This window comes from Sminthopsis crassicaudata, chromosome 3 (genome assembly GCF_048593235.1).
Source record: "Sminthopsis crassicaudata isolate SCR6 chromosome 3, ASM4859323v1, whole genome shotgun sequence".
NCBI classification, from domain to species: domain Eukaryota; kingdom Metazoa; phylum Chordata; class Mammalia; order Dasyuromorphia; family Dasyuridae; genus Sminthopsis; species Sminthopsis crassicaudata.
This window is the reverse complement of record NC_133619.1, coordinates 10,010,198-10,029,253: the sequence shown is the minus strand read 5'-3', so window position 1 is coordinate 10,029,253 and position 19,056 is coordinate 10,010,198. Positions and strand designations below refer to the sequence as shown.

The window sequence follows — 19,056 nt, the reverse complement described above, 5'->3', positions numbered from 1 at the left end:
TGGGGGGGAGGCCCTTTACAGGAGGCAAATAACCCATCTCTTTTGCTGGGAATTCCCCATGTGGGGTAATCCTTGCCTTGAATGACCAGTCTTGTCACCTAGCTACCAAATATCTTCCCAAGAGCCCTTCCTGCAGTGTGGATGCCAGCCTGCATCCTTGAACTTGATGAGCCTTTTCCGGATGTGTGCGCATGGTCATACTCTCCCCTGCCCCATGTCCAGCACTCTCTCCCTCCTCATCTCCCCTTCCCAGATCCTTCTGTTTTCTAGGACCATATCTGGTGGCCCTCCTCCTTGGCAAAAGTGTTCCCTTCCTCGTTATTCTACATAGTCAGTGACACGAGACTTCATTATAATCCAAAGAAAGTAAATTCGCATTTAATGAACATAGAACATGCGCTTCCAGTCTTACGGAGGGAGAGAAGCATTCTACTGGCAAGAGTCTGGTAAGGAATGTGACACAGAACAAATCCAAAGTGCTTTGGGTAGCTCATGTATGTAACATGTATGGCAAACGCCCATGTTTGGCCACGTTCACAAAGCACCAGGGAGTTGGGCTCCCCTCGTGTGCCCCCTCGCCCAGGCCAGCTCATGCTCAGCTGACCTTGATTGAGAGCCCATGGACTTTGGCTGAGAGAGAAGTCCAAGGACTGACTAGGAATACACAAGGACTGGCCTGGCAGGTGCAAGGTTCCACTCGGCCTCCATACAGGGAAGGAAACAAGCAGGAGGGGACTTAGGGGATCATTTAGCCCGACTCTCTCGACACTACCCCTCCTCTGCCTGATCAAGACGATCTTTCCCCATGATCCGGTTGGATCTGGGAACATTTGGGGCATCCTGAGGAGGGGGAGCAGTCTAGTACCCATGGCCAAGGAAGGTTTGAAAGAACTGGGCACGTCTAGCCTGAAGAATGGAAGGCTCAGCATCATAATTGGAGGGGCTTCCTGTGGAGTAGGGAGTGCACTTGTGCTGCTTAGCCCCAGGAGATTAAACTAGGGTGGGAGTTAAGGTCACCCTAAGGAACAGGCTTCCCAGCTCTGATGGTTGCCCAACAGGAAAATGGGCTTCCGGGGGAAGTAGTGAGGTCCCCATCATGGAGGTGGTCAAGGTTGGATAACCCCTTATTGAGGATATTGTAAAGGGGATGGTGACTGCTGTAGCGCTTAGATGACCCCTGGGGTCTGTAACTCAAGTCTATTGGTTATAATTCACCCGGCGGTGGCAGGAAACAATCTTCACAGGGCAGGCCACCCCATCTTTGCACAAATAAACAGACAGGAAGATAGCTGGAGGGGATGGAGAGAAATGACAGGTAGATGGATGGACATACCCTTTATTAAGCACTTACTATGTACCAGGCACTGCATGCTAATTAAGAAAAGGGTATCAGGCAAGTTGACTCCTTTGGGCATTTGCTTCCTCACTTGCAAAATAAGGACTAACTGGCCCAAAGCCCCTCCTTCGCCTCTTCCATCCAGGGATGTCTCTGACTGAAATCTCCACCATTTGGTCTCTGTTCTTCCTACTGGCCCACTCCCTTCCCCAAATAAGAAAGCCCTCCAGTGTATCCAGACAGTAATCGGTCCGATTAGACCCCCTCCCTTAGCCTTCCACTGTCCCCTGCCCGCCATCTTTTTTCGGGCTCAACATTCTAAGTTACTTCAGTTTTTCTTCCGGTGACATGGACTCCTAGTGGTCCGGATCTCCCATAACCCGGGACAAGCCAGGCCGACCCACTTCGTCTTTGGCTTGGTTTGGCCTGGGACCAGACGGACACTCGCTTTGGTCATCCAGAACCCCGGTGCTGTCCAGGCTGTCAGCGTGCCCCTCCCGGGACTCTACCATTCTTATTTATTGGACGGGGGAGGGGAAGGGAGCAAGATGTGAGCAGGCCCGCCCCCTTTCTAGAAGGGTCACTGCTCCTTCTGCTCGCCCACTTCCAGGATGTAGAGGCCGAGGGAGTCCTTCCAACGGCTGCTCAGTAGAGCCGAGAGCCGGGGAGGGTCCTCCAGAGTCAAGTGGGGAAACAGCCGGGTCTCATTCTTCAGGGAGAAGGGGCAGCCGGCCGCAGCCTCCCTGGCCGTCCCGGGGGTCACCACGAAGATCCGGCAGAGCCGGTCGCCCCCCATGCTGCTGCAGATGGGCTGATTGGCCAGCTGCTCCAGGGTCTGGCAAAGGGTCCCGCTCTCGGCCCCGGCCAAGTCGATGACCTCCACGGGCGGCTCCTGCCCGCGCAGGCGGAGGAGGTAGCGGGGCGGCATGTAGGTGTGGCTGAAGAGCAGGGTGTAGTGGGAGAGCTGCCCCTTGAGCTCCGGCGAGTGGATGCTGCGCTCCAGGTGGGACAGGCAGGGGATCAGGCCGCCTTGATGCAGGCAGCCAAAGAACAGGGCCCCGAGGCCGTTGAAGAGAATGACCGAGGTGGCTCTCCACGGGCCCAGGCCGCGGCTCTTCTGGCTGCTGAGCAGGGTGAGGGGCCCCAGGAGCGGCACCAGGAATCGAGGCTCCTGATGGCTGAAGAGGGAGAGCAGGGCCAGCGGGGCGAAGTAGAAGAGCAGGAGGACAGTCTTCGTGTCCCAGAGGCGGACGGCGGCCTGCGGCCAGCGAGCCCGGAGCTGAGCCAGCGAGCCCAAGCTCTCCTTCAGCGCCCTCCACGCGCCCATCACAGCCGAGACGTGCAGCGGCCCAAAAAGCAGGACGCCGTTGACGGCCAGGTGCGTGAGGCGGAGGTGCGTGCCGTGCCGGGCCAGGTTCTGGGGGTCCAGGTTGTAGCGGAGGAAGTGGGCAGGCGTCAGGACTGGCCCGGAGTCCAGCCCCAGGCGCCATGAGTAGTACCACGTGTCTGCAGCCACAAAAATGCCGGCCACCAGCGTGGCCCCGGGGAGCAGCTCCAGCGCACTCCAGCCCAGCGCCTTGGCACTCCGGGGCATTGCGCCGCAGCCCGCCCAGAAGAGCAGCGGCAGCAGGGCGAAGCCCAGGAAGGTGGGCCGGTTGAAGAAGCCGGTGGCCAGGAGAGCGCCCAGGAGCCAGCCGGGCTGCCGCGCACTCACCTTCCCGTCGGTGCCCGGGGCCACCAGCACCAGCAGCCACGTGAAAAGCAGGCCCTCCACGGAGTTGGCCAGGGTCCGAGTGTAGAAGACCAGGATGACGTGGGAGGCGGCCAGCAGCAGCAGCGCGGGCCAAGGCTCAGCCCCCCAGCGTGGGGCCGCGCGGTACACGGCCCAGTCCAGAGTGAAGGAGAGCACCGTGAACACCAGGCGGGGGCCCACCAGGAGGCTGTAGCCACTGACGGCGGCGGGCCACAGGCCCAGCTGCTCCGCCAGCCCCAGCAGCCAGAAGACCGAGCCAGTGGTCAGCAGCGGGAAGAGCACGCTCCGGCAAGGGGAGCCCGGGAGGAACTCCCAGGGCCGGTACACCTCCAGGCCCAGCACATCTTCTGCCAGAGGAGAGAGAAGCCAGTGAGGGGCCGGTAGGAAGCTGGGGTTCCGGCCCGCCTGGACGGCAGAGCCCCGGCTCCCCGCTGCCGGGCCATGTAAATGCAGGCATCCATGGAAGCTTCTCGAGGGCAGAGACTTTGTCTTTTGCCTCGAGTCTCCAGTACCTAGCAATGTCTGCTGTGTCACAGGCGTGAAAAAATGAACAACAAATAAAACAGCAAACGTTTCCAGAGCCAATTGTGCCCCTGCCCTCAAGAAGCTCCCATTCTAACAGGAAGTCCAACTAGGAGGAGGGCATAATAAAGGAGGTCATTTTCCGGGGTGGGGACTGGGCCCGGGCCCTGCCTAGGTCTGCCCTTCACCCAGTTTCAGCTGTTTGCTGTGGCCCTCTCCATCCTGCCAGGTGGGCCGGGGCCCTGCTCCCAGATTGGTTCAGAGAGTGGTCATCAGCAAGAACCCAGGCAAGCATCTTGGGAGCTGGGCCTCCAGGGACTGAGTGCACAGCCGCCCCACTTCACTACAGATGCTTAGGAATCATTAAGAACCACTTCTCTTCCCTCCTGGCAGGAGGGGAGGCCCCAGTGCCGGTGGTGGGAGGCCTGGCGCCTCTGACTCAGCTGAGACCAAGGGTTCAGAGTGGATCCCCGGGACACCCCGAGTGCCCCAGAGGTACAGAACCTGAGAAAGGCTCTGCAGAGGGGACCCTGGAATTTGCTCATCTGTAAAATGAGAAGGAGGGGCTTCAGAAGACTGAAAGCCCCACTCACACCCAACTGCATCATCTCCCATCCCCAGGCACTTGCCGGAGCTATCCCTGACCCGCCTGCCTCTCTTCTGCCTCAAGGCCCAGCTCCAACCCTGCCAAGGCTGCCTTTCCTCATGTCTGCAGCTGTGGCTGTGGCCACATTCCAAATGGAAAATGGTGGTGAAAACCAAGGTGTCATTTTGATTTCCTCTCTGAGTTCTCAGCCCCTCTTAGGTCTGGGCAGAGAACCAAGGGGCAGGAGAGTCCAGGGTCTGGTACTAGCCACTGCCCAGGGGCAGGCCAGAGCTCTTCCAGAGTTCTGTAGCCAGTGCGCCCCACAGTGCCTGGCATACAGTAAGCACCTAATAAATGCTTATTGACAGAGTGATGGAGCCATGATCCCATTTATAGGGTCTTTGAGGTCACTTGTCTAATTTTCTCATTTTACAGATGAGCAAGCCGAGACCCAGGCAGGCAATGGGGGATAGGCCTAACGTTTGGTGATTTGAACTCGGGTCTCCGGGACCACACCTCATGATGTCCTTGGTAGCCTAGGAGATGTCCTTCCCCCGGGGACCATGTCTGGATGCTTCCGCCTGAAGGACAGCTCAGAGCGTGAGCCCTTGTCCCTGCTGATGTATGCACATGAGCACTGGAGCCCCGGCCACGGGCACATGTGGAAGCAGGGCCCTCTGTGCCTAGGCCCACGTGGGCTCCCAGCCCTCCAAGTTCAAAGGCAGCCCTTTCAGGAGGCCATTCCCACCCCCACCCCCAATCACGTCACTGCAGTTTGGTCTGCACCCTATGTTCATGTATCTGTAGCGTGCTGTAGCCCTCCAAGGGAAGGGCTCCCAGGGAGGGCACCTTATAATTGGCTGGGTTTTGTCTCTGTACGCCCAGCTCCCAGTAAGAACTTTAAAAATGACTGCCAAGGGACCGGCACTCGATTCCCACGCTGGATCCTTATCTGTGTCTCCCTTTCCCTCAGACAGTGTTTGAACTTGTGGGAAAGGGCGCCCCAGGTGCAGGGAGGGGGCCACAAAAGCACCTTTGCTTGCCGTGCCTTTGCTCCGAATTAAATGCAGCCTCTGACTGGTAAAAGCAGCCACGGGGTGGGGGTGGGGGGGCTGGTGAACAGTGGGTTTTGAGAGGATAGAGCCTCCCGGAGCACCTGGAACATGGGCTTCCTACGGCATTTAAAGGGCCCTTGTTTGCTCCCTTGCTAATTTTTTTTTAAAGCATCATAAACATTGTTTTATAAATAGAGAGAAAAAAACGCCACTTAAGGGCGAGGGGGTTTACCTGCCATGACTTCGGGAGACTGGAAGAATTCATCGGGATGCAGGTAACCGGTCTGGGGGAGAAGACACCAGGCGATCCGCAGCAAGCCCAGGCCCCCCCAGAGCACCTGGGCGGCCCCCATCTCCGGCCCGGCAGCTCTCGCTCTACGCGGTCAGAACTGGGACAATTCAAAAGTAAAAAACAGAACCGTCTTATCAACAGCATCAAAAAGGAGCCAAGAGAAAGCATAGGTGTGGCCGTGGTTTCTGGGGACCTCTCCCACCCCATCCCCTTCCTGTGGGACTCACACGGTGTCAGAGGGGCAGGAAGGGGTCTGGGCTAGGGCGGGCCCATGCCAGCCGAGGTGCCCCCGGGGCTACTTAGCTTGCCAAGCTATTCTTCAGGCTCTCTTAACCGCCAGGGTGGGACTTGGGCAGAGCCACAATCATGAGACAAGAGAACTTCCTCCTCAGAGAGGGCTCCGGCCCAAGGAGACAGAAGGAGAGGGCCCTCGCCTCCCTCCCGGCTTCTCCAGCTCCCTGTGACCTCGGGAAAGGTCATCGCACTGCTCTGGGGCTCCGCTGGGAAAGGATGGAGCCGGAGCAGAGACTGAGGTCTCCGGAGTTCACTGGTTTTGTCCCGCCAACCAGGAGGCTTCGTGGGAGCTCTCTGCCATCGGACACTGCCCAGAGGCGCGCCCAGCCCCTGCAGGACGGCTTCTGACCACTGGGTGCCTCCTCTTTAACCCTTCGGTCCCCATCTGGGATTCTGAAACATCCTTCCCCTCTTCTCCCAGGGAGCCGGCCGGCCCGGCACAGAGGACCTTTATGGAACCTTTTTAATGGGCCCAAGCAGAGCGCTAACTGTGACCCTTTAGCATTCCTGCAGCGGTTTCCTTAGAGCAGATGCGAGCATTTCTGGACACTGGCACACACTGGTGCGGTGGTCCACACTTGGTACCTACTCTGGCCAGAGTCAGGAAGCCCCCTATCTGTGACATCCAAGCAGACCTAGTTTGGCTCAGTTTGTTCATCCGTGCAATGGGGGAGTTGGCCTCCGAGCTGCTTTCTAGCTCCAGATCTGTGACTGACTGGCTGAACCCCACCATAGGAGCCATCAGCTCCCCACATCCCTTAAGTTCTTCCTGTATTGATTAATCAGCAAATGCTTATCAAAGGCCCATCCAAGACTAAGAGACTTTTCCCTAGCAGTCAGGGCCATGGGAGAAGAGTTCGAGATGCTCCTAATGAGCCTGCAGGTCCCTCGGACAGGAAAGAGCAGCCAGGAGCTGCTTTGGCCTTTGCCCTCTCTATGGGCCTCAGTTTCCCCATTTGCAAAAGGAAGGGATGGTGGCAAAAGTTACTTAAGAGCTCCACACGACACGGGCTTCTTTATTGCAGTGGGAAGCCCTCAGCAAGCTTCCAGTCCAACTCCCTGGGCCCGTGCTCCAACTCCTTGCCCCTCCTACCAGGCAGGAGCAGAGGGGCGGACCCAGGTCGGGGAGGAGTCATCACTTACCATAACCCAATCACAGTCTTCCTCTGGAGCCGCCCCGCCCCATTCCATGCCAATATAATATTACGGGCTCCAGGGGGGGGGGAATCTGCCTCCTTCCCCTTCCTCTTTCGGGAAGACCTCTCCCCCTAACTAGAGGACGCGGCCTAGTGGGCGGGAGCGGAGGAGACCGTTTAGAAAACGTATCTATCCTCCGGGACCACGGAGAGGCAGCGTGGGTGAGAGAGGGCTCGGTAACCATAGAAACGGCGGCCGGCCCCAGCCCCGAGCGCACACAGGCGTGTAGCGGGAGGGAAGGGGAGCGAGGAGGGTCTGTGCAGTGCGTTCCCAAGCATCTGCCCGTGCAGCCGGGGGTCCCCTTTCTCCAGCCCAAGGAAGCTCGGCTGCAGGCCCCTCCCCTTCCCCGCCCCCATTCGTGGAGCCGGGCTTAGCGCTGGAATGGACTTTCGGCCTGCTCTGGGCCAACCGCCCTCGTTGTGCAGGTGGGGACACCGAGGAAGGCAGAGCAAAGGCTCCGAGCCCTCGGATCCGGCCCGGCCCGGACGCCTCCGGCTTCTGTTCCCTTCTCAGTCACCCATGGGTGTCTTTCTCAATGGAGGGCCTCGAATGGGGAATGTGTAGCCAGGCGGCGTCCCGGGGAGAAATGGCCGCCATCTATAAAAGCCGGGGTTGGACTGGGCCATGCGCAGCTCCCCACTCTGGGGGATGTCTGGAGCCCAAGCTGACCCCCTCCCCCCGCCCATCCAGAGTCCTTAGACACGGTCAATGGCGGTCACGTGGACTTGGAGTCTTGCCTTCAGAGCTTGGAGGGGACTCCCCTGGGCACCTCGGCTTTGGAGTCAGCCTGCCCCGTGTCCTCCTGTGAAATGGACGCTCCCTCCTGGCCCGATTTAGAAAATGGCGGCCTTGCCCTGGGAGCTCCCGGGCCCTTCTTCTCGTAGCGGACAAGGGGGGCAGCCCTCCCACCAGGCCCTCCAGAGGACGGCCTTTCCCTCCCACCATGCCCTTCGGTAGACGGCCCCCTCCATCATGCCTTTTAGCAGTTTACTGGTTCCCTCCCTACTTACCTTCAGACAAGCTAGTCTCGCCCAACCTTAAAAAACTAACCCGAGACGCTCCCAACGCCTGCGGTTCCCGCCCTGGGTGATCACCCCAACCTCGGGAAAGCTAAGGGCCCCTCCCTCCTCACCCGGTGGTCCGGCTTCCGCCCTCACCCTTCCACGGAAACTGCTCCCTCCAAAGGACCGGTGGTCTGGGTCTCCAGATGAGAGGGACTTTTCTCCTTCCCCATCCTCCCCGACCCCTGCTGGCCCCCTCCCACCGGGGTCTCCTTCCTCTGGGTCTGCATGACCGGGCTCCTTCCCCTCTGACCTCCTCTTCTCACCCATCATGCTCCAGATCACTGCCCCAAGCTTCTGGCCCAGGCCTCTTCTGTCCTTCACACTCCTGCTGCTCTCCACCCGGAGCCCCAGCCTCAGTCTCCCCCCATTCAGTCCGCTCTCGCCAGCTGCCCGCTGGACATCAACTGGATGTCCTGGAGACTTTAAACTCTGCCTGCCCTTCCCCCCCAAATCCTTCCCTCTTCCCCCCGGCCCTGTCTCTGGAAGGTAGCTCTGTCCTTCCATCCCGGAGGTGTAAAGCCGCCTCCCTCTCCCTCACCCCCCTTATCCCATCGCCACAGGATGAAGCATCACGGAAGGCTTCGTGGAGGGGGAGAGCCCTTGCTGGGCTGGTGGGAAGCACGTGTGAGGGGGGAGAGTGGCTGTTGGAGGGCGCACAGCATCCCACATTTCCAGCTGGGGGAGAGGCCGGATGGTGAGCAGAAGCTGCTTGCCCTGCCTCCCGGAGCCGGCTCCCTGGATCCGGGGCCGAGGGGCAGTTGTGCTCCTCCCGGCCTCCTCTCGGGTAAAGCCCGTGCCCCGCCGGCGGCTTTTCGCAGCGCTCGCAGTTGCGGGGCCGCGCCGGGCCACGGGGCAGGACCAGGATTCTCCGGGGACGGGAGGCGCAGCGAAGCGCCAGGATGGGGGCCCGCCGAAGCCGTTTTAGCCATAGCAGAAATCCTTGTCCTTACCCCGACGGAGCGAGGGGAGTCAGTGTCCTTGTCTTTTCCCTTTTGAAGCCGGCTCTGCCTTCCGCGCGACTCGCTCGGGCTCCGGGGGTCCGGGCTCGGCTCCTGGGAGCGCCCTGCCCAGAAAATGAACAAGAAAAGCGACTTAGCCCCCCTGCCCTCCCCCCGCACCGCACGCCGCTCTCCGCCGCGAGACCTCGGGAGCCGGGGGGAGGGGGAGCGCCGGCCCGGCGCAATGCAGCATCCGCACCGAGGCTACCTGGCAGAGAGGGCGGCGGGCGGGGGGAGGGGGCCACTTAAAGAAACCCCGCCCAGAACCTGCCGCGGGGGCCGGGAGGAAGCGCGGAGGGATGGGATGGGGATGACAGAGCTAACTGAGCATTTCCCGACCGAGGAGCAGCCACCCCCTTATCGGGAAACCGCCGGAGGCGGGCGGATTCTGCTCGTCCTTCTGCCGGGCGCCGGGGCCAAAGCGACATTTCTAAAGCGGGATCCGCCCGGGCAAACCCTGGGGGACCGGGACAACTCACCCTGCTTCCTCCGGCCGGGAGAGAGGCCAGCAGTTCCCAGCAGCCTCTCCGCCCTTTCTGCATTCCCGGCCCGACGAGGCTCGGCCGGTTGGCTCGGCACTCGGACCTCTCCTGCCCACTCCCGCTTCCCCCATCTTGGGATTTCCCAAACGCTCATTTCTTGATTTTTGCTTTAGGGCAACACTTCCCAGCATCCTCCCTGCTCCTGCTCCTGGCTGCCGCCTCCGGCCCCCGGCCAGATCCAGGCCCTGAGACTTAAGGCACCGAGACCCTCCTCGTACATGGGGCTGGAAGGGAGCTTGGGGGCCCAGGAGGGAGAGCACGGGGAGGATCCCTACGCGGGAAGAAGGACGTCCTGGCAGAATGGGGCTGAGGGAACATCCCTACTGAGGCATCCCGACCGGGGCGAGGAAACTACACGGGTGCCAGATTTGTGAAGAGAGGCTGCGGAGGCTGCCCAGGGAGCCTCCAACGGAACCGGAGGCGGGGGTCCACACCGGTCATTGTGGCCTCCGGGATCGGAGACCTAGGAGGCAGGACTTTACTGTGTAGACACTGAAAATGTGGGAGGGGGATGCACAAGAAAAATGGGTGGTCTCTTCCCAAGGGCGTAGGTGTGAGCCTCCAGTGCTCATCATTGCCTTCAATAAACTTGTGAGTTTAATGCTTTTGTCAGCCCGAATGGTTTCGGGGGAGTTCGGGAACCTTTGACAAATGTCAGATTCTGATGTTCTCAGGGTGAGGAAATGATTCCTCTGGGGCAGCTAAGTGGGGCAGTGGATAGAGCACCAGCCTCGGAGGGCCCGAGTTCAAATCTGTTCTCAGACACTTAACACTTCCTAGCTGTGTGACCCTGGCCAAGTCATTTAACCCCAGCCTCAGAAAAAAAAAAGAGAGAAATGATTCCTCTGGGCCCTTCTCTTCCAATCGGTGTCAGTTTGGCATTTTACATGAGTCAAAAAGGATAATGAGAAGATTCTCATAATAGGCCTTTATAACGGGCCTCGAAGGTAAACACTATTTCTGAGCTTAAAAGCTCACTTGCATGGCCACAAAGGTAGCTCCATCCCGCTACCCCAATTCCATGTCTAAACCTAATGTGGGTGAGATACCTTGGAGAGCCCCCAGCTGGTTTTTGTACTTCCTCTTGACCAACGGGTGACCATTGCCTGACTCCTTAGTTTCTCCTACTCTGGGACTCCCTCCCACTGACGCATTATTTTGGGTCCTCAAAGTAAGGTCTCCCAGCCGATGATGCTGTATTTTACATGCCTTTTTGCAAATTTTAGTATCAAACCTTATAAAAGCAAGGCCCTTTGTTTTCATATTATTATGAACCAAGTATTCACTGGGTATGAACTTGTGAAGTGAGAACTCCATGTCAGGCTAAAAGGATCTCCCTGGTCTGGGTGACAAAGCATGATGGGTGATCCCAGACACACCAGGGGCAACGTGCATGATGGCCATTTGTAAATGTGAGTATCTGTGAATCACCTCCACTGGCGTCTATCTGCTGGCTTGGACCCCTTGAGCACAGGCAGAAAAAGATTATTATTGGGCCAAGTCAGACTCTGACCAAGGCTGAACTCTTCCCAAGCTCTAAAGCCTCTGATGTCATAGACCCAAGCATCTGCATGGATTCTGACAAGGGTCTCACCGCCCGATATTCTGGAAACGGCCTGACGAGAATGACCTTGTGAAGGTGAAGTTGGAACACTCTTGTCTGGTCTCCGTCTCGGTGAGTAAGATATTTTCCTGTCTGGCTAATTCTGAGGCTAATTATGACATTCATTGTGCCATGTAATTGGCTGCCCATGACTCACGCCTGAAATCAGACAAAACGAATGCTCCTGATATCGCTGCCTTTCTCCTCATTTGGCAAGGACAAATGTAAAAGAAGCTAAAACCCTCTGGATGATTTTTGACTAAGTTAAACTGCTAGGATGGGGAGGAATCAGTTTGAATGATCACAAAATAATAGAGCCCATGAAACTTCACAACTGGTGAGTTATTTAGTTTCCAAGGGGTTGCCCTGTTACGGTCTTTCATTATGTTCATAAGGGTAGTGGCAGATGCCACTTGATGAAAAATGGGACACAATTTTCAAAATTAGATTAAGAATTTTACATGTAAATTTTTGTTGAATTATTTAATAATAAAGAGACAAAGATTCATTTTCCAGTTCAGGCCCTCGTGAGGCAACAGCTGAAATTTTCTGGCGTTTCAGGTGAATTATGTGTTCTTTATAACATGATTCTATTTTATATCGAGTGCAGAAGCAGATCTAGAAAAGTGAATAAAACCAAGAAAACCTTGTATTCAGCAACAAGATTATGAGATGATCCATTCTGGCAGACTCGGCTCTTTTCAACAGCGAGGTGTCATTTCCAATGGACTTGTGATGGAGAGAGCCATCTGCACCCAGAGACAGGACTGTGGGGACTGAGTGGGGATCACAGCATAGCAGTTTCACCTTTTTTTTTTTTTTTAATTGTTTCCTTGTTTTTTGTTTGCTTTCTCGTTTTTCTTCCTTTTTGATCTGATTTTTCTTGTGCAACAAAATAATTGTGGCAATATATTTATAGAAAAAGTGTACGTGTTTGGATATATCGGACTACTTGCCATCTAAGGGAGGGGATGGGGGAAGGGAGGAAGAAAAATTTGGAACACAAGATTTTGCACGGGTGAATGTTGAAAACCATCTTTGCATGTATTTTGTAAATAAAAAGCTATTATTTAAAAAAAGAATTAGATCTAGAAGGAAGCTTTTCAGAGCTGACCTAAGAAGGTGGCTTGTTCTAGAAATATAAAAATATAGATCCTTGAATTTTTTTCATCTACATCAAGGATAAGTGACCCTTAATCACAAAACCCACCTAAAACCATGAAGTTTTGATTTTTAGAACTTACTGTTAGCTCTCTTGAGACAATAATTGATATTCTTTCCCCAAAAGATTTTTAGCATTCTTATTTAAAGTTTTGAGTTCTAAATGTTATCCTTCTTTCCTTCATTCTCTCCTCCCTCCTCAAGAGAATAAATAATCAATATAGGTTATACATGTGCAATTATGTCAAACATTTCCCTATTAGTCATTTTGTGCAAGACGACAAATTAAAAGAGAAAAATGAAAGTGAAAAATAGCATGCTTCAAGTCTGGGGAGCTAGCTTAGGGCCAATATAGGCTCGGTCAAGTATGAGTCAAGAGTAAAAGGGAGATCAAAGCCTGTAGGGTTCCCCTCTCCCCTAGCTGGGCTTCTCTAGTCATTGCCACTCATAAGGAACTTCTTTTCCCCACCCATTTTCAGTTCCCTTTTCTGTGTAGTCTCCCCACACATTAGAGGGCAAGCTGCTTAAGAGCAGGACTCTCTTTCCCTTTCTCTCTCTCTCTGTGTCTCTGTCTCTGTTTTCTTTGTGTCTGTCTCTTTTCTCTATTTGTCTCTATGTTTCTATTTCTCTGTGTCTGTCTGTCTCTGTCTTTTTTCTCTGTGTGTGAAAGTAAGAACTGGACAAGACAAAAGCCAGCCTTGCAGCTCAGACGGACTGGAGTCTGTATGGAGGCCGGGGGGACAAAGAGGAGTAAAGTATCAAGGACCAAGTGAGACCAGCCTAAAGTACTGGAGTCTTCTTAATGCTCAGGAGATTCTTGGGGATTTCAGAGTAATAATTGAGGCAAATTTGGCCTGAGGAATATTCACTTGTGGGGAGACCCCTTCCTACTATGTGTCTGAGAGGAAAAAATAGTGGGCCTTTGAGCTCCCTTTTGTGTCTGGTGTGGGTGACTTGGTTCCAACGGGCAGCGCCCGCTCCCTAGGCAAACCTTCCTAAGGCTGGCAGGAGTCGGAGCTCACCCTCAGAGCCCCCGTTTTCATGGGTGCTTTCTTCCCAGCGGCCATGTGGGATGGTGAACAAAAAGCCATTGTCCTCATTTTGTAATTAAGGAAACTGAGGCAGTCCAATTGGATGGCTCCTCCACAGGCACAAAATTGGAAAGCGTCAGAGAAGGTGCAAAAGTTTGGTCCTGGAGTTCTGAACTTCTTTGGTTCCAGATCTCAGTGACAACTGGCCAGCAGGCTAAGGATAGTGGTCCCCTTATTTAGATGCAAAAAGTAACTCCTATGATTACAGGAAAGCCGATTATACTGAAATACAAGGAATAACGTATTTAAAACAAAGAACAAAATGCAGATCTCAGGTTAGGGAGAGCTATCATCTGGAGTACGAGGAGACAGTTCTTGTCTGGGAACAAAAGGTCCAGTTACAAAATAGGGCGCCAAAAGGCAAAGCAGACGATGAGACTTCAGTTCTGATGACAGTATGAACTCCAGAAAGCAGGTTTAAAGATATAGTAATAAATAATATATCTATTTATTATTTATTATTACAAATAATATATTTATCATTTACAATAATAAATAACACAGTTATTTATTATAATAACATTTAAATAAATTATTATAATAAATAACATGTATTATTTGTTATAATATATTTTATCATTTGTTATAATTAATTTATTATAATAAATAATATATTTGTTTATTATTTGTTATGACAAATAACATTTATTTATTATTTTTTATAATAAATAAAATTAAATAAAAAATTCCCTGAAAGTAGCACCTGCTGCATCAGATCCTGTGGCATTACTATGTCTTTGAAATGAGGTGGGGGGGGTGTCTTTGGGACCATTGTAAGAGTTCCTTTTACAGTGTTTCCTGCAGGTGGCAGCAATACTTCACAGAAGAACCTGTCTCCACTCTTTCTCCATCACACAGTCCTTTAGCATGGGGAAGGGTCTCTCTTTTGGATTCTTTCCCACCAAGGCCAGAAAGCTTCTCTGCTGGTACAATTGCCCCCCCTCTTAAGAGACCTTCTGTTGAATTCTTTAGATGTTTTTTTCAGTGAACTGAGAACCTCTACATTTTCAAATCAGTGGAAAAGCATTTCTTTTTTTGGTTTATTTCTAATCCACATTGCTTTAGGAATTATGTAGAGAGAGGAAAATCAGAACAAAAAGGAAAAACCATGGGAAAGATTAAAAAAAAAAAAAAAAAAGAAAAAAAGTCAACAGAGTTTGTGTTGATTTACATAGTTGATTTACATGTGTCTCCTTAGTTCTTTTTCTGGCTGCAGATGGCATTTTCTCTCCAAAATCTATGGCGATTGTTTTGAACCACTGAGAAGAACCAAGCCTTTGAAAATTGATCACCGCACAATCTTGCTGTTATTCTATGCAATGTATTCCTGGCTGAAGGCAGAAGCTGGGCCCAAAGTGAAGTCCAAAGTCTACCAGAACCACAGGCTGTAGATTACCTGACACCAAAGTGAGACTGCTTCTGACATGTGTGGACAATTTACCCAGCCCAGGTCAATTGGAAGGCCCTTGGAGGGCAGGGCTTGTTTCACTTGTGAGTGACTCCCTGCCACCTAGCACAGAGCCCGGAACATAGTCGGTGCTTAATAAATGCCAGATGAAATGAATTATTGAATAAATGAACTGTCCACAGATACAAGAAGTAAAACCACTCTAGAGTTGTTGTTCAGGTCTGAGAACAGGGCAAGCTAGGATAGCTCCGAAGGGACCTCGCCCCTGATCATTTTAGCTGTTTGACCACAGCCTGTGGATGCTGGGAAAAGGAATGGCTCCCCCCACTCAGAGATGAACATTCTCCTCCCTGTCTCCTTCTCCCCTTTATGTACCAATGATTCCCACTATTGCAGAGCATCCCCAAGTCTTCTGTTCCACCCGTCTATCACCTAATTCTTTATTCCCAGCATCCTCAACACTCCCCAAAGTTTCAACAAAACACCATCCAGTCCTTCCGCCATGCCCTCTGAAATGCATAGTCCGGAGGTAACTTCATCTAAAATGATTTCCTCTCCCACTTCATGTATGTAAGAAAGAAAATCTTACCCAGAACTCCAGTGACTCACTGCTCACTGGGGCAGATTGCAGAGTGGGGGCCCAGGTGAGGTGCCACAACTTGGAAACTCAAAGGCCTGACTTGATTTCCGGTCCAGGAGAGCAGTTCTCCCGCTCCTCCCAATTCTCCATTAATTGGATGTTTCATCACACAGCCAGTCCCTGCCCCCTGGAGCTGACTTTCTAGCTGGAGGAAAGAACTAGAGATCCTTTTCAAATTCCTGGCCCCCACCCCTGATTACAGGAGTCAGCCCCTGCCCTCGAGGAGTTTACATTGTTTGGGGGGGGGGGATAACTAGCCTCCACCCTTGATTAATCTTTAACGTCCCCGAGGGTTTCAACTTTCTAATTTGTCTTATTTTTCCAATTTAATTTTCACAATTATGGAAACCAAATAAATGCCCATCCCTTCCTCCCAAAGGCCTAGCTCTTCCTGAGGTAAGCTCCCAGGGTATCTGGCTCCCCCCCAGTGCCCAGGCCTCCATGTTACCCCCAGAGAATAGAGGCAGGCAGAACAGGGAGCACTGGGACAGTCACTGGGAGTCACTGAGGAAACTGGGATTGACATGGGCAGTGCTCCAGGGGCAGGCCTTGGGGTCCAGAGGAAGATGGCCCTTGACCCGAATGACCTTTCACGGTCATCTCAAGGTTGTGGATCCCACCTTGTTAACCCCATGTTTCTCTGGTTTTATGGCAGACTCGGCCAAGTGAAGTGTGTTTAGTGGCTTCTCTTAATCTAGCTAGCAAAGTCTCTCAGTGTGGTTCTAATTAGCTGATTACATTCCCTTTATGCTCCTATCTCAAATTCAATATGGCCCCAACAGAATTTAATATCTTCACCTTTAAATTACCTTTCTCTCCCACCTTCCCTGTTACTGTAAAGGACCCTACCGTGCTCCCAGGTTCTCAGGCTCAAAACCTGGGAACCTTCTCACTCCTTCACTCCCCATATCTGATCTCTCTCTTTTTCCAGAGGCAGTTGGGGTGTAGTGACTTGCCCAGGGTCACACAGCTAGGACGGTTAAGTATCTGAGATCACATTTGAACTCAGGTCCTCCTGACTTCAGGGCTGGTGCTCTAACCACTATACTACCCAGCTGCCCCATATCTGATTTTTTTATCTGTCCATTTTATCTGCACCATCTCCTGAAAGTGCCCCCTTCTTTCCTCACCCTGATGCAGATACTACTGACTCACACCTGAACTATTACAGTATCCTGCAGGGGGGGGAGTGGTCTACCTGGTGTTCCCCCCCAAAAAATCCATCCTTCTTTCTGCCACCAAAGTTCTTCTGAATGTGTGATCACTTCTAATTATTTACTCTCTAACTTCCCGCAGCTCCCTGACCTCCAACACCTCTGGAGAATATTCTCGGACGTTCAAAGCCCTTTCTAGCCCAGCCCCTTCTGTCTTTCTTACTCTTTTGGTCTGTTCCTTGGTCCAGGGTCGAGGCCCTCTGGCTGTCCTCACAAACTCCATCTTCCTGGCCTCCATCTTCGGGGCTTTGCAGGGAGCCAGATGGGCCGGAGTCAGGTGTAATTTCTCTTAGGAAGTACCTCAATACTACCTGGGCTTTTTCTGGCTTGCAAGGCCTCTAACCCAACAAAAACCAGAAGCGAACGGAAAGCTCTTTTCGGGGAATGGGTCAAGTTTACCTGGCCGTCCTCACCTGGATATGGAAAAGGGAGGGGTGGGGGGAGCTAAAGGCCCCTTCAGGGTTTACTTGGGCATGACAAACCTGTCTAGTGGTTTTTCCTAGTTTGTGACTAATTATGTTTATAAGGGAATGAAAAGCATTTTTCACCAAAGGGAGTAGCTTCCATTGGCTGACTTCTGGGATTCAAAGCTGGCTTGAGAGTGTTTGAAACCATCAATCAAGAGGGAGAAAGAGTAAATCCCCTCCCCTTAGCAAGGCCTGTTCTTGGACAGATGAGTCAGGGAGCTGGGGCAGGGCCATGGGTAGGGTCAACCGTGCAGCAGCTCTGATGGCCGACTCTGCCAGCTGTCACCCCTGGCTCAAAGGGAGCCCCCTTCTGATGTCCTTTACAAAATATAATAGAATTTTCTAGGCTGGTGGATGTTGCTGCTGTGAGATTTCCTTTGCATGCTTAATAGGGCAATGTTTAATGTCAAAAATCCCCATTCTTTCCATATGACCCCATGGGCATGTAAAATATAAAAGGCACATTTGGGATCAGCACAGATGTTAGCTCTCAGTCCTTTCCTTAGTTCTAAAGCTTGGCTGAGGGCAATGAGGTCCCCTCCCTGCAGAGGTCTCAAGGGGAATGCCTCTAAAGTGCTATTAAGGCTGACCACAGAGAAACTATTTCTTTTTTCCAATTTTCTTTCTTTTTCTTTCTTTCTTTCTTTCTTTCTTTCTTTCTTTCTTTCTTTCTTTCTTTCTTTCTTTTTCTTTCTTTTTCTTTCTTTCTCTTTCTTTTTTTCTTTCTTTCTTTCTTTCTTTCTTTCTTTCTTTCTTTCTTTCTTTCTTTCTTTCTTTCTTTCTCTTTCTCTCTTTTTCTTCCTTCCTTCCTTCCTTCCTTCCTTCCTTCTTTCCTTCCTTCTTTTTTTGCTGAGGGGTTAAGTGACTTGCCTAGAGTCACACAGCTAGGAAGTATCCATTGCACCATCTAGCTGCCCTCTTTTTCCCAATTTCAACAAAACAATATAAATAGACTATTCATCCATGGGGGTTGCCAAGTGGAATGTCCCTTAAGTCAGGGCAGCTGGAGTAGCCAGCACCTAAAGTGCCTCACAACTATGAATAATGGCACATGTGCTGTCAGGAAACAGGGGGCTGGACTGAGAGCGGGCACGCTCAGAGCAGCGTCCAGCAGCAGGGCCTGCTGTGGAAGCTTTCCACTGGGCAGCCACCAATGGCCTTTAGCTTCCAGAATGTCTGGACCCCGTGGGGAGTGGGGACCTCCAGAGACTGGCCAAGAGGGAGTGTAGCGGCTTCCTCAATTAAGAGGGCTGTAGCAGCCACAGCTCGGAGACACCACGGCCAACCGAAAGCCAGGGCATCAATTTGTTTGAAGAAGCACTGGTCAGGTCCTAGAACTGAGTTAAACTCCAAAGGCTTGCCTCATTGACAGACAGAATGAAAGGTTCCTCTCGAACATCAGCCGGCACTCAAGGGTCCGTTCTCCTCCTGACTTCCTTTAGGTCCCCTCCCTGACCTCTTGGTGTCCTAGAAGCCCCTCAGAACGGCTCCTCCAACAGCTCGGGGCAAGGAGAACATCCTTGGGTTCCATAGGATACTTGCTTGGCCTTGCCTGTGCTGCTGGGGCCAGCCTAGAGTTCGGGCGGCCAGCAGGCCCGGGACATCTCCTGGAAGGGCCTCCCAGCCCATGTGGCCGTCTCTGCTGGGTCCCACAGCCCCTAAGCCTTGAGTGTTTCAGGGGTGCTGCAGGCTTACATCATGATGGTGGCTGGCTTCTCCTTACTGTGTGGGACTGAGGTGCAGGACATCCTTCCCAATGAACTAATCAGAGACATCTTCAGGTGCAAAGAACGCATTTATTTAGTCCCTGCAGGGAGAGGCCCAGACCCACCT

General features: G+C 52.9%; 1 protein-coding gene across 3 annotated transcripts; it reads right to left on the bottom strand.

Moving 5' to 3' along the window:
* Positions 1-350: 350 nt before the first annotated feature.
* On the bottom strand, positions 351-9,672 carry PIGZ (phosphatidylinositol glycan anchor biosynthesis class Z). 3 transcript variants are annotated; one of them, XM_074298004.1, is made up of 4 exons: positions 9,577-9,672; positions 9,050-9,162; positions 5,485-5,641; positions 351-3,436 (listed from the first exon to the last, which is right to left on the bottom strand). In XM_074298004.1, exons 3-4 carry the CDS (start codon positions 5,603-5,605, stop codon positions 1,917-1,919), a joined length of 1,641 nt encoding a protein of 546 aa, XP_074154105.1. In that variant the 5' UTR covers positions 5,606-5,641; positions 9,050-9,162; positions 9,577-9,672; the 3' UTR covers positions 351-1,916. The 3 variants fall into 3 exon arrangements, with proteins under 3 accessions (XP_074154105.1, XP_074154107.1, XP_074154106.1); XM_074298006.1 differs by lacking the exons at positions 9,050-9,162; positions 9,577-9,672 and adding an exon at positions 6,982-8,243; XM_074298005.1 differs by lacking the exons at positions 9,050-9,162; positions 9,577-9,672 and adding an exon at positions 5,772-6,954.
* Between the last annotated feature and the right edge of the window lie 9,384 nt (positions 9,673-19,056).

What these genes read in the sequence shown, in the direction of transcription:
- PIGZ (XM_074298004.1), bottom strand. Translation starts at nt 5,605, where the DNA reads ATGGGGGCCGCCCAGGTGCTCTGGGGGGGCCTGGGCTTGCTGCGGATC. An exon ending in GTCTCCCGAAGTCATGGCAG is followed by an intron (nt 3,437 to 5,484) that starts GTAAACCCCCTC and finishes CTCCTCTGGCAG; the next exon opens with AAGATGTGCTGGGCCTGGAG.